The sequence below is a fragment of the Gigantopelta aegis genome, chromosome 14 (assembly GCF_016097555.1).
Source record: "Gigantopelta aegis isolate Gae_Host chromosome 14, Gae_host_genome, whole genome shotgun sequence".
In the NCBI taxonomy this organism is placed as follows: Eukaryota; Metazoa; Mollusca; class Gastropoda; order Neomphalida; family Peltospiridae; genus Gigantopelta; species Gigantopelta aegis.
In genome coordinates, this window is record NC_054712.1 from 19,734,936 (window position 1) to 19,747,684 (window position 12,749).

The 12,749-nt window shown below is 38.9% G+C and overlaps 1 protein-coding gene across 1 annotated transcript in view; it reads right to left on the reverse strand.

Annotated features, from left to right (window-relative positions):
- LOC121387946 (sodium/hydrogen exchanger 3-like) overlaps nt 1–12,176 on the reverse strand; it is a 55,035-nt gene extending 42,859 nt beyond the window's left edge. Inside the window, exon 1 of the mRNA XM_041519132.1 lies at nt 11,930–12,176. Coding sequence (XP_041375066.1) covers nt 11,930–12,128 — 199 coding nt within the window. The 5' untranslated portion in view covers nt 12,129–12,176. The remainder of the gene's footprint in view (nt 1–11,929) is intronic.
- Between the last annotated feature and the right edge of the window lie 573 nt (nt 12,177–12,749).

The window sequence follows — 12,749 nt, forward strand, 5'->3', positions numbered from 1 at the left end:
GAGCTAAATTCCACCCCTTCTATGAACTGATTCCCAAGACTAGTGAGTATAATACAAGAGTGTTTCAATTAAATTATTTCGCTAAATTAAAATAAAATGCACAAATTATTTTTAAAATTCACAAGTAATGAGCTAGATGGAGCTATATTTAGGCTGACACTTTGACCTGTGACTGCACACTCTGACAGTGGCCTGCTTTACTCAGTTATCAACAAGATATTAGAGATCTAGCGATGTTGAGCACCTCCTTACACAAAGTACATGGCCCCCACTTAATAAGTAATAGCATACTACTTGACAGTGGCACATTAAAAACAAATGTTTGAAAAACTTTAAGTCATAGTTCATGCTTATACAGTGAAACCCCTACAAACCAGACCAGTAACGGATCCAGGGGGGGGGGGGGGAAGTCCAAGGGTCTGAACTCCCCCTTTTTGAAAACCAACCATTAGCTTTAATGGGAAACGTGATTATATTAACTGTTCTGTGTAAAAGGAGATCAGTCATCACATTCGGACCCCCCCCCCCCCCCACTCCTTTCAGAAATCCTGCATCCGGGCCTGTAGACCCTAATAAAACAAGAATTCCCTCAAAACCAGACCCTCTGTAAACCAGAATCCTTCAAACTGAGACATTTTTCACAGTCCATTTTTTAAATGTTAGTACAGAAGAGAACCTCTCTAAACCGGATACCTCTTAATAGTGGATGTTTTATTTGATCCCATGGGTGACTGGTTTAGAGGGGTTGCACTGTACATACTAGAACTCACAACCTGTCTGCAGAAGTTTGTTTTTTGTTTTCGTTTAACGACACCACTAGAGCACATTGATTAATCAATCATCGGCTATTGGATGTCAAACATTTGGTAATTCTGACTTGTAGTCATCAGAGGAAACCCACTATATTTTTCTGAATGCAGCAAGGGATCTTTTATATGCACAATCCCATGGAGAGGATAGCACATACCACGGCTTTTGATATACCAGTTGTGATGCACTGGCTGGAACGAGAAATAGCCCAATGGACCCACCGACGGGGATCAATCCCTAATCATTTGCGCATCAAGCGAGTGCTTTACCACTGGGCTACGTCCCACCCTAGCCTGTCTACAGCTTCCACTAGCTCATCATTATTAATGTATAAAAATAGTTGGTAAACAATATTTGACCAGGTACAGAGAAGGGGTGGGGGGGGTGGGGGAGGAGGCATTTTGTGGGGTCAGAGAAGTATGACTTCCACATTTCTGGCTCTGGAATACATGTACACTGTATGTGTGACAACGAAAATCTCCAAACATTTAATAATGATGAGAGTAGTTTTCATTTCTAACAAAATGGAAGTGTTAATAGGTTTATGACACACAAACTTTGTTTTTGATTAATAATCAAATGCTTATAGTTGAGCAGCAGTCCTCTAGTTTTTTAGATAGTCCAACCCGGATTTCAACATAGGATGAGATACATCAAAATGTTCGTCTTGGGGTCAGAATTCAGTAAACCAATGTTGACATTGTGGCAATTATTGCAGGCTGAGAAATTTGGGGTCAAAAACATGCATTTTGATATATCTCAACCTATGTTGAACTCCGGTTTGGACTATCTCGAAAATTGGTCGTCTCTGCTTCTCCACTATCTTGATAACATTTCAAACAGTACTTGAAGATATGCCACACATGAAATTCCACATGACATCATTTTAATAACTGAACATTTTATAATGAAAAAGAAGTTTGTTATGTTTAACAACACCACTAGAGCACATTGATTAATTAATCATTTGCTATTGGATGTCAAACATTTGGTAATTCTGACTCACAGTCAACAGAGGAAACCTGCTACATTTTCCTAATGCAGCAAGGGATCTTTTATATGCACTTTCCCACAGACAGGAAAACACATACCATGGCCTTTGACCAGTTGTGGTGCACTGGTTGGAATGAGAAAAAACCTCAATCAGTTGAACAAATTCACTGAGGTGATTCAATCTTGCAATGCAAGCACCTCAGGCGAGTGCTCAACCAACTGAGCCAAATCTTGCCCCCCATTTTATAATGAAGACGCAGACAGATGTACAAGCCTTAAACGCTCACAGGTGGAATTTTATGATGACATTATAGCAGTTGTGACCAGGACCCTTGTCTGTGCTGCAAATAATTAATTAATCCCTCCAAATTTCACCCCTAACAACAGCAGTATATGCCTAACATCCCTCCTTGTATTTGATCACCCTTCAGGAGGTAGATATAGAAACGTATCTGTTTTTATGCTGTCCTGTAAAAGTACATGTACTTGAATTTCTTGGGGGATGGGGGAATAAAAAAATTTAAAACCTACTCCCCCGGCGACTTCCAGAATAACCTGGGGAGTGATGCTATGCACATTTAACCCCAACCCTACATGTATATCATGCCCAGAATGAAGGTTTAAATGCCAAAAAAGTTGCTTTCTTTACAATAGGATAAACCAAATTTTGTGAAAAAGCTATACATCAGCAACTTGTTGTTTGTCTTACAAACTGCACTTACACGTAGGCTAGCTATTGGTGCATGTACCTGTGTGGTATGTAAGTGTGACCTTGGCAAACTTGAAATGATTGCAATGTGACATTTTAAGTGTTAACAAACTGGATGCCTACAAACTACAGCTCTTGTCCTTGAAGGTTGTGAAGACGCCTGTGAAGAATTAAAGCAAAGGTCAGACAAGCAGACGCAAGCCCATAGTGTGTGTGTGTGTGGGGGGAGGGGGGGTGTAGGAAGGAAGGAAATGTTTTATTTAACGACACACTCAACACATTTTATTTATGGTTATATGGCATCCGACATATGGTTAAGGACCACACAGATATTGAGAGAGGAAACCCGCTGTCGCCACTTCATGGGTTACTCTATTCGATTAACAGCAAGGGATCTTTTACATACACAGAGGATGGCATATACCACAGCCTCTGATATACCACTCGTGGTGCACTGGCTGGAATGAGAAATAGCCCAATGGGCCCACTGACAAGGATCGATCCTAGACCGACCGCACATCAAGTGGACACTTTACCACTGGGCTACATCCTGCCCCTGGAGGGGCGGGGGGGGGGGGGGGGATATGCCACATTTCATCTATATTTACATATAAAGTAGGAGAAAAATATACATATTTTTTCGTGCCCAAGTGGTGGCCTGTTCCTCACCATACCCCCTCACCCCATTCCTATGGACCTGAGATAGCAATGATAATTCCCTTTCATCTAATATCTCATTGTTCTAACATTTAAAACAGATTATTGTTGTGACAATTAAACTCTCGTAAAATTATACTATAAATTTTAAATAATTCTTAATACCCATCAAAATATAAATTAATGTAGATTAAAAAAAAAAAAACACCCCAAAACCCCCCAAACCCATCCCACTTTTCGTAATGGCGGGAAAAGTATACAATGCAGAACATTGATTTTTGTTTGACAAATACAGTTTATTTATTATGTTGTATTGGTGGCCAAATTTTAATTACTTCTAAAATTGGTGTGAAACAAAACATAACAGCAAAAAATGCCACTCTTGTGAAAACCTACTCAACGTTTACTGTACCTAATAAAAAGATGATCAATTTGCCCACCATATTCTTTCTTACGGGGGGGTGGGGGGGTGGGGGGGTGTAGGGGAGGGAGAGAAGATGTAGTCCAGTTCCAGCCAGTGCTCCACAACTGGTACATCAAAGGCTATGGCATGTGCTACTCTGTCTATGGGATGGTGCATATAAACGATAACACTAAAAATGTAAACTCCCGTCATGGACAGAACTCTCTGACAAAGTCAGAGGCTGTGTCCACGACAGGTGTGCTTGAACAGTTCTTTGATGGAAGCATGCCAAAAATCACCCACATCTACACAAACATAAACCTCATATCATAATTGTATTACAGCCACTAGCCAAAAATCGGAAATTTCACTTCAATTGTTGACTAACTGTAGCTGATTAAAACGTTATCAAAACGCCTCATGGTACATATGGTATCTCTAAAGGCCTCAGCTGAAGAGGAATGTGTTTATGTATATTTCAAATGAAGATATCCATTCGACCTTCTCTTTAGTAGATCCACTGCTGAGTGACCCCATCTTTCAGGTTAGTAAAACACTTTTATTAGTTTTGTCTGGGTCAGTTATAACATGCATACAATGGTGCACACTTAGCTTCGTGTGAGCGTGAAACAAAGTTTCAGTTCATTTATTCAAGGCTCATACACAACCTCTCACTGCCCTGAAACCAGTTGATGGAGAGTGCCCCGAGACCAGTTGATGGAGAGTGCCCCGAAACCAGTTGATGGAGTGTGCCACGAGACCAGTTGATGGAGTGTGCCACGAGACCAGTTGATGGAGAGTGCCCCGAGACCAGTTGATGGAGTGCCCTGAGACCAGTTGATGGAGAGTGCCCTGAGACCAGTTGATGGAGAGTGCCCTGAGACCAGTTGACGGAGAGTGCCCTGAGACCAGTTGATGGAGTGTCCCGAGACCAGTTGATGGAGTGTCCCGAGACCAGTTGATGGAGTGTCCCGAGACCAGTTGATGGAGTGTCCCGAGACCAGTTGATGGAGAGTGCCCTGAGACCAGTTGATGGAGTGTCCTGAGACCAATTGATGGAGTGTCCTGAGACCAGTTGATGGAGTGTCCTGAGACCAGTTGATGGGGTGCCCTGAGACCAATTGATGGGGTGTCCTGAGACAAGTTGATGGAGTGCCCTGAGACCAGTTGATGGAGTGTCCTGAGACCAGTTGATGGAGTGTGCCCCGAGACCAGTTGATGGGGTGCTCTGAAACCAGTTGATGGAGTGTACCCCAAGACCAGTTGATGGAGTGTCCTGAGACCAGTTGATGGAGTGTCCTGAGACCAGTTGATGGAGAGTGATTTTTAGCTTTGTACACATTGTATCAATATGTTATACCTTCATGGCTCCCTATTTTCAAAGTGAGGTCTGTTTCTAGTGGCTGATTCAGAAAAATCCATTGGAGGGGGGGGGGGGGGCAATAATAACATGGGGCAGAATACCAAGAGAACTTTGGGGGAGGTTTGGAAGGGGATCGTAAAAAGAAAATGAAAATTAATATATAATAAAATTATAACTGTCGACAAATTTAGAGGGGGGGGGGGCCCTAGATCAGTCTCTGGTCTCACCCTGCCCATAGCCAGGCACAATGGAAGCAAGTAAACATTGGGGGGATGGAGGGCTAACTGATATTGAGGGCTCAAAGCAAAGTTCCTAGGGGGTTCGGCGGTATGCTCCCCTGTACAAATTTTGAAAACAAGATGCCCTGAAATGCAATTTCCTGCATTCTACACTTCCTGCATGCTATAGCCTCCCAGCCCATCCATCTCCACCATGCCTGTCAGACAAATCATTTCCACCATGAATCCTGTTTATTTCAACAAAATTAAAGTTAAAATTATAGTTTGTATTGTTTAACAACACCACTAGAGCAAACTGATTTATTAATCATTGGCTATTGGATGTCAAACATTTGGTATATATATACAGTGTTCAAGATTAAAAATTTGGGGCAGTATTAGACTGGGTACGAGCTCGAAAAATACTGTTACTTAACTTCACCAGTAAATGACGACTTTCATTGTTTCAGCGAAAAATAAAAACGCAGGATTAAAAAAAAAAACCCAACATTATATGGTACCCCGGTGGGATACTGGGTTCTTGAAGTTTGGTATCCAAAAATAAATTCTGGTATCCCCGGGATATTGGGATACCATTAATCTCGAACACTGATATACATGTAATAATGTCTTAGAGGAACTACATTTTTCCATTAGCAGCAAGGGATCTTTTACATGCATTTTTCCAGACACATGGGGCACTGGTTGGGATGGGAAAAACTCCTACGAGAATGGGTCCACAGAGGTGGTTAGATCCCATGACATAAACACCTGAGCTCGAGCTCTCTACCGACTGAGCCAGATCCCGCCTCTTTTCAACAAAGATGAAATTCGGTCAGAAAACCCATACAAATCAAATTAAATTAAATGATTTCTTTATTTGTATTTTTTGCACAGCTCTTTACACTGTTTTGATACAACCTTTGCATTGTTATATTGATGTCGATCATCACTCATTGATGCATTTATCTTAGTTTGTTGGGGGGTGGGTTGGTGGGGGGTGGGGGTGGGGGTGGGGGGTTAAAGATTCCTTCATTTATTCATTCACTCACCAAAAGATAACGTTTTGAAAATGTTTCATTTTTTATTTATAAAGCAAGGTGATCAAGTTACAATGATAAGAGGCGCTATAATCATGTATCAGTACATCCATGAGCTGTTAGTTAGCCAGTCAGCTATTTTCTGTTCATATGTACATGCATGTATGTATGTTCCTATACTACAGCCAGGGCCGGATTTAGACCCTCAACATAGAAATTAAATTACATGACAAATAATAAAATTAACTAATTTTATAATTATTAAAAAAAATTTATAAAGGAAGTCCTTAGTCCGGGGGGCTCTTGCCAGGGGGGGCCCTTCTGGCAAGGGCACCCAGGGCAATTGCCCCCTTTGCCACCTTATAAATCTGGCACTGACTACAGTTACACTATGACCATTTTAAACATGGAAATAAACTAATACATTTGGAGGTACAAGGTAACCCAATGGTACAGCGCTCGCTTGATGAGCAGTCAGTTTGGGATCGATCCCCATCAGTGGGCTCATTCGGCTATTTCTCGTTCAAGCCAGTGCACCACAACTGGTATATTAAAGGCAGTGGTATGTGCTATCCTGTATGTGGGAAAATGCATATAAAAGATCCCTTTCTGTATTAGAAAACAAAATGTAGCGGGTTTCATCTGATGACTATATGTTAAAATTACCAAATGTTTGACATCCAATAGCCGATGATTCATGAATAAATGTGCTCTAGTGGTGTCATTAAACAAACTAAACTTTAAATCAATGTGCTCAAGTAGTGTCGTTAAACAAACCAAAAACAAATTTTGGAGGAGGAATCCTAGTTTGTGAAAACTGTAAATTATTTTTTGAAGGCTGTGTTATCACTTGGAAGGCCTACCTGCATAAGCAATTATAAATTTATAATATTCATAACACTACATATATTAACATTATCAGTTGATAACTAATAATAACATTGTGGTAACATTGTGGTACTTATATGCACAGTATAAAGCGTGACAATACAATGTTCAACAATTTGGAACAACATTAAAATATAATAATCAATCAAATATATCACAACCTTATTGAGCAACTTTCTACATGTATGAAATGCTCTGTTCATACAAAAAAATCCTAAAAGATATTGAAAGTGTTTTTCAGTTTTTCTACTACTAGTTTTGTTCAATAGCAAGTATATGTAATTTGTTGTGTACATACTTAATAAATGTCCGTTATTTCTTTTACATTCATCGGGGTATGAACAAAAAACATCCTCAAAATGTGTGAATAGGCGAAACCGTTCTCACTTAAATTTGTGGATGACCGGACCCTCCGAGTCCCTTTTTTAAAACCAGGTCAAAACTTAACCTCTATAAATCGGATCCCTCTTAAAACAGGACATTTGTGTTGGTCCAAGAGTGTCCGGTTTAGAGGGGTTTTTCACTGTATAACAAGCAATACTTATAATTAAATTTGAAACATACATGTGTGCTAATAATAACACAAAAAACTTCAAACTTTATTATGAATTATTTTTGGTTACCAGCTACATGTAGGCTAATAATTCATGGCAACCTGTACATGGGTTACCCAGTTGAACACTGTATGCTTATTTTGATGCCCATACTCAACCATGCTAATTAAACTTAAATTTAGGGTCAGTGTGCAATTCTGACGAGAGTCCGGGAGCCTGAGGCTCACAAAAATCATGTAGGACTCTCTAACTAGGCTAGCATATGAGCCCATATGGCTCTTAAAAATTATTTATACAAATTACATTGATTCTTCAAAATGACACGGTCAACATATATCTCAAAATCCTGGGAAACCAGTTTTGAATAGCGATCTGTTCCATAATTTCATGCAGAACATTTAACTAGTGTATCTTCTGTTCTACTGGAGACGCACGGCAGGGCTTGCTGCGTTGGTGGCAGGCTCTAATGAGTTGCATACAAGGAGACCTTACGACACTTAAGTTTTTAAAACCAAAATCGCACACTGTGAGTGTTGCCCCCCTCATGTGGCATTGTTTATGATTTAACAGTGGCCGTTTGTGGGATTCTCACATCCCAGGTGTACACATTCCAGGCCTCGGACCTGGCTGGGTTAATCCTTACAGGTATGAATTTTACGCTCCCACAGTGACAGAGCTCTCACTGAGGTGAATGGTTTATAGTGCTGGGAATCCATTATCAAAACGGGGCAAGACGTAGCCCAGTGGTAAAGCACTCGCTTGATGTGCGGTCGGTCTGGGATTGATCCCTGTCGGTGGGCACATTGGGCTATTTCTCGTTCCAGCCAGTGCACCACGACTGGTATATCAAAGGCCGTGGTATGTGCTATCCTGTCTGTGGGATGGTGCATATAAAAGATCCCTTGCTGCTAATCGAAAAGAGTAGCCCATGAAGTGGCGAAAGCGAGTTTTCTTTCTCAATATCTGTGTATATAGTCCTTAACCATATGTCCAACGCCATATAACTGTAAATAAAATGTGTTGAGTGCGTCGTTAAACAAAACATTTCCTTTCATTATAACTCATAATGGCTTCTCGAATTTTTATAAAATCCACTAGCCATGGGATCTGTGATTTTAAAAATTTACTAGCCCTACTTTACTTTTAGTTAGTACAATTTTACTAAATAAAACTTAATAATCAGATATGTCATCTAAAGAGAGAGATAGAGCTTAAAAACACTAACATTGGGGGATTGGGGTGAAGGCAGGATATTCATATAATTTACAAAATAGACTTAACTGCAACATATAACAATTATTTTTCACTAGCTGTCAGGCGTGGCAATAGTACCGGTAGTTGTTTACTATCCCACCAATGAATATCACTAGCCCTGGGAGTGGGCTTACCATAATCTAGAAGCCGTGCCCATGTTTTGATTGAATTTAGGACACATCAATTTACATGGTCAAAACAGGTGTTACATATGAAGAGTATAGATGCAAAACGCAATATATCAATTTTTTCGATCTTGAGAAAAAGTAACTTTTCTTCTAGCTTCTGTCTTTTGCTTAACTGATTCATAAATGGAAACAGAGAATAACTACGTATAGTTAATGATGTCGGATATCTGCTTTATCCTGTGAAGGTAAGATTGGGAAATTCTGTGAGGCCTGAACAGGATGAAGCAGATATCCAACATCATTGACTAGTTATTATCTTTATCCTGCAAACCATAAAAATTAAAGGGAAAGGCTATTATTTATTTTATTTCAGCCACACTGTACGATGACCTAGAGGTCAAATGAGTGATTTTGTAATGTAGAGCTCTATGAGTGTGATGTTATGTACACGTCAAAAATCAAAAATCATATCCTGCTAGCTAGTTCATATCCTGCTAGCTAGTTCATATCCTGCTAGCTAGTTCATATCCTGATAGCCAGTAGCAGGATAATACTTTGCTTTGTCTGTCATCATATTCTGTCAATAGAAACGGTGGATGCAGGATAAATGTATGGGTATAGCTACCTACCATGTACACCAATTTTCACAAATCTAACCATCTTATTGTCTGATAAACATAATTCTATTAATATGTTTTGTTTCAAAACGTGATATATCCCAATTTTCAGTTGTTTTCTACAAAACCAAACATAACAAAAATATTGCTACATCAATGAAGATATTAAAATAAAATTAAAAAAAAATATTATTATGCTTAACATTATATAATTATTAACTAAACAGTGTTTGGAGAAGGAAAAATCTAAATTAATGAGAAAGAATACATGTATGAACATTGTTAGTCTACATAAAAATATATCTACCTATTTTGATTCTTTCTGCGGGGCCATATATGTCTAACCTAAATACAGGAGCATAGGCTGGGGGGAGGGAGTTCGACGACCCCCACTCCCCGCTGAAGCAAATGGTCCGCTTTCAGAACTAAAACATATTGGTTTATACATATGAGGTTTCAGGTGGTGCAAAAACAAAACAGAAAAAGGGTCAACTTGGTTCATATTCGAACCACCACAGGTCCGGATCACGCTACGCCCCAGAAATATATACAGGATTAAGACAGTAAAAATTAATCAGTGTTTAGCCATTTAGAATGTTTTCAGTTAGACAAAAATGGCACTTTTAAAATAAAATAAAAATAAAATTTCAGGGTGGGGGGGAGGGTGGACTATATGCACCTCCCAATTAGATGTATGGCCGTGTTCTAGCACTTGTTCTATCCTACATGGGGCGGGAAGTAACCCAGTGGTAAAACGTTCGCTTGATGCATGGTTGGTCTAGGATTGAGCCCATTGGGCTATTTCTCGCTCCAGTCTGTGCATCACGACTGGATTATCAAAGGCTGTGGTATGTGTTTTCCTGTCTGTGGGGCGGTGCATATAAAAGATCCCTTGCTGCTAATTGAAAAGAGTAGCCCATGAAGTGGAGACAGCAGGTTTCCTCTCAATATCTGTGCAGTCCCTAACCATATGTCCGACGCCATACAAATGTATTTATATCCGTAAATAAAATGTGTTTAGTGCATGTTGTTAAATAAAACATTTCCTTCCTTCCTTCTCTCCTACATCGTTTGCTCATGTTAATGTCAATAATACTCATTACATTAATTAATTAATAGTAAGTAAGTAATTACTCATAATTATCTTTATTATCTCTTTAATATAGATGATTATTGATTTATTTCTTACGAATATTGAAGTACAGGATTTTGAACAACTGCGTGTAAAATTTACTGTACGTTACCTTTTCAGACTCACTGTGGCATTTTAGTTTTGGGCTGTTTTATATAAATCTGGAAGTTTTCAAATCTTCATTCATTTCAGCAATTTCCAGCAGCTCAAAATCATGAATGTTCCAAAATAAAATACAAGATGGGCGCTGCCATTTTCATAAAATGGATATATCACATTTTGTATAAAAACAGAGTTAAAGGGATATTCCTGAGTTTGCTGCAATTTTTAAGATGTTATCGACTTACAGAGACATTTTAACGAGTATAGTTACATATTAAATATATTTTTCTGCATCAAATATTATTGGCTGTATATTAAACATGTTTCTGATCATTCTAATATTTGTACTTGGTTAAATTTCATTTTATTTCCTAAAACATTGTTTTTTCGTTGGTACAAAATTATGTGAAGACAAATTCCAGTTTGGGCTTCTTACAAATATTAAGACACCAGAAATACACTGAATATACAGACACTGATATTCTAAACAAGAAAATATATTTAATATGTAAGTTGAATTGTAGAAATATTTTATTAGTCGGAAACATCTTACAATGCAGCAAACTCAGGAATGTCCCTTTAACATATATCGTGTTTTGAAAGAAAATGGGTTTTATCAAACTGATTTGACTAGAATATATTGGTTTGTACGGCAAAACAGCATCTTTACAATCAGCCTTCACTGTTTGGTTTACGCTGGGGGCTTTAAGTCAAAATATTTGGAAATGGTCTTGTAAAAGAAAATTGTCGAGGTGTACAAACGCAAGTGTCCTTTCCTTACTGAACTTCGCTTGAGTAGGCCCAATCCGAAATTTGTTTATAGAAACTTAATAAGAAAATTATCTTCTTAACTGTTTAAGGAGTTTTAGACTAAAAACTACTTAGTTGCTCACCCCCCCCCCCCTCCAAAAAAAAAAATTCTAGCTACGACCGAGGCCTCTCCAGAGGACAAAAAATAATATATATCTATTAAAAAATTAATTTACAAAAATAAATAATTACGATAAAATAATTCACACGCATCATCTACATGTATCAATTAAATATCGATTTGAACTTACCTATTTTAGCCACGCTGGCTAGTAACACCCACAGGCATATGACATACGGTATCTCTACATGATGGAAATCAAAGGAAACCAATTGATACCGTCCTACTGTCTCGTTGTCCGATTTACCATCAGCTGTTACACACACAGAGAACAAAGCCACGGCCAGCACCCCTCCGTGGATCAAACACTTTCTCATATGATCGACCATTATTTCTCTCTCATCTGTCTGTCATATGGTCGAAGTATAAACCAAACGTTTCTGTCACACCGTCGAGACCGACACTTTGTGTGAAGTATTCTCCGATAACACGAACGATAGATGAAGCATCGTCTAATACGTTATCGGAGTCCATTTACTACGCTGTCAACTCTGCGTTAAGTTCACGGCGCATGCGCTTTGAGGTGATATTGCAGTAACTAACGTTAATTTTATGTACATGTCTGTAGGCTATTAGTATTACGTTATCGAGTATGTTGTCGACTTTTAGAAATTAGAGAAAGCGTTACCTCGACTAAAATAGCTGAACGCTTCCTGCGTGGAAAACTCCCGTGTCAAGTAGTCTCATACCGAAATGTTTTCATTATTAATTTCTTCATCATTCATAATTATATTCGGTTACCCCCTGACCTCCCCACACACACACAAAAGAAAAAGAAAGAACAAAAAAGTGGTCGACATACTCGTCAAATTAATGTCAGATTGGTGGTAAGAATAAAGTTCTAGGAAATTGCCTTACACCAGACCAAATGCAGATGATTCACAATTCTAGAACGTATATATTTTGTGTGTGTGTGTGTGTGTATATATATGTGTGTGTGTGTGTGTGTA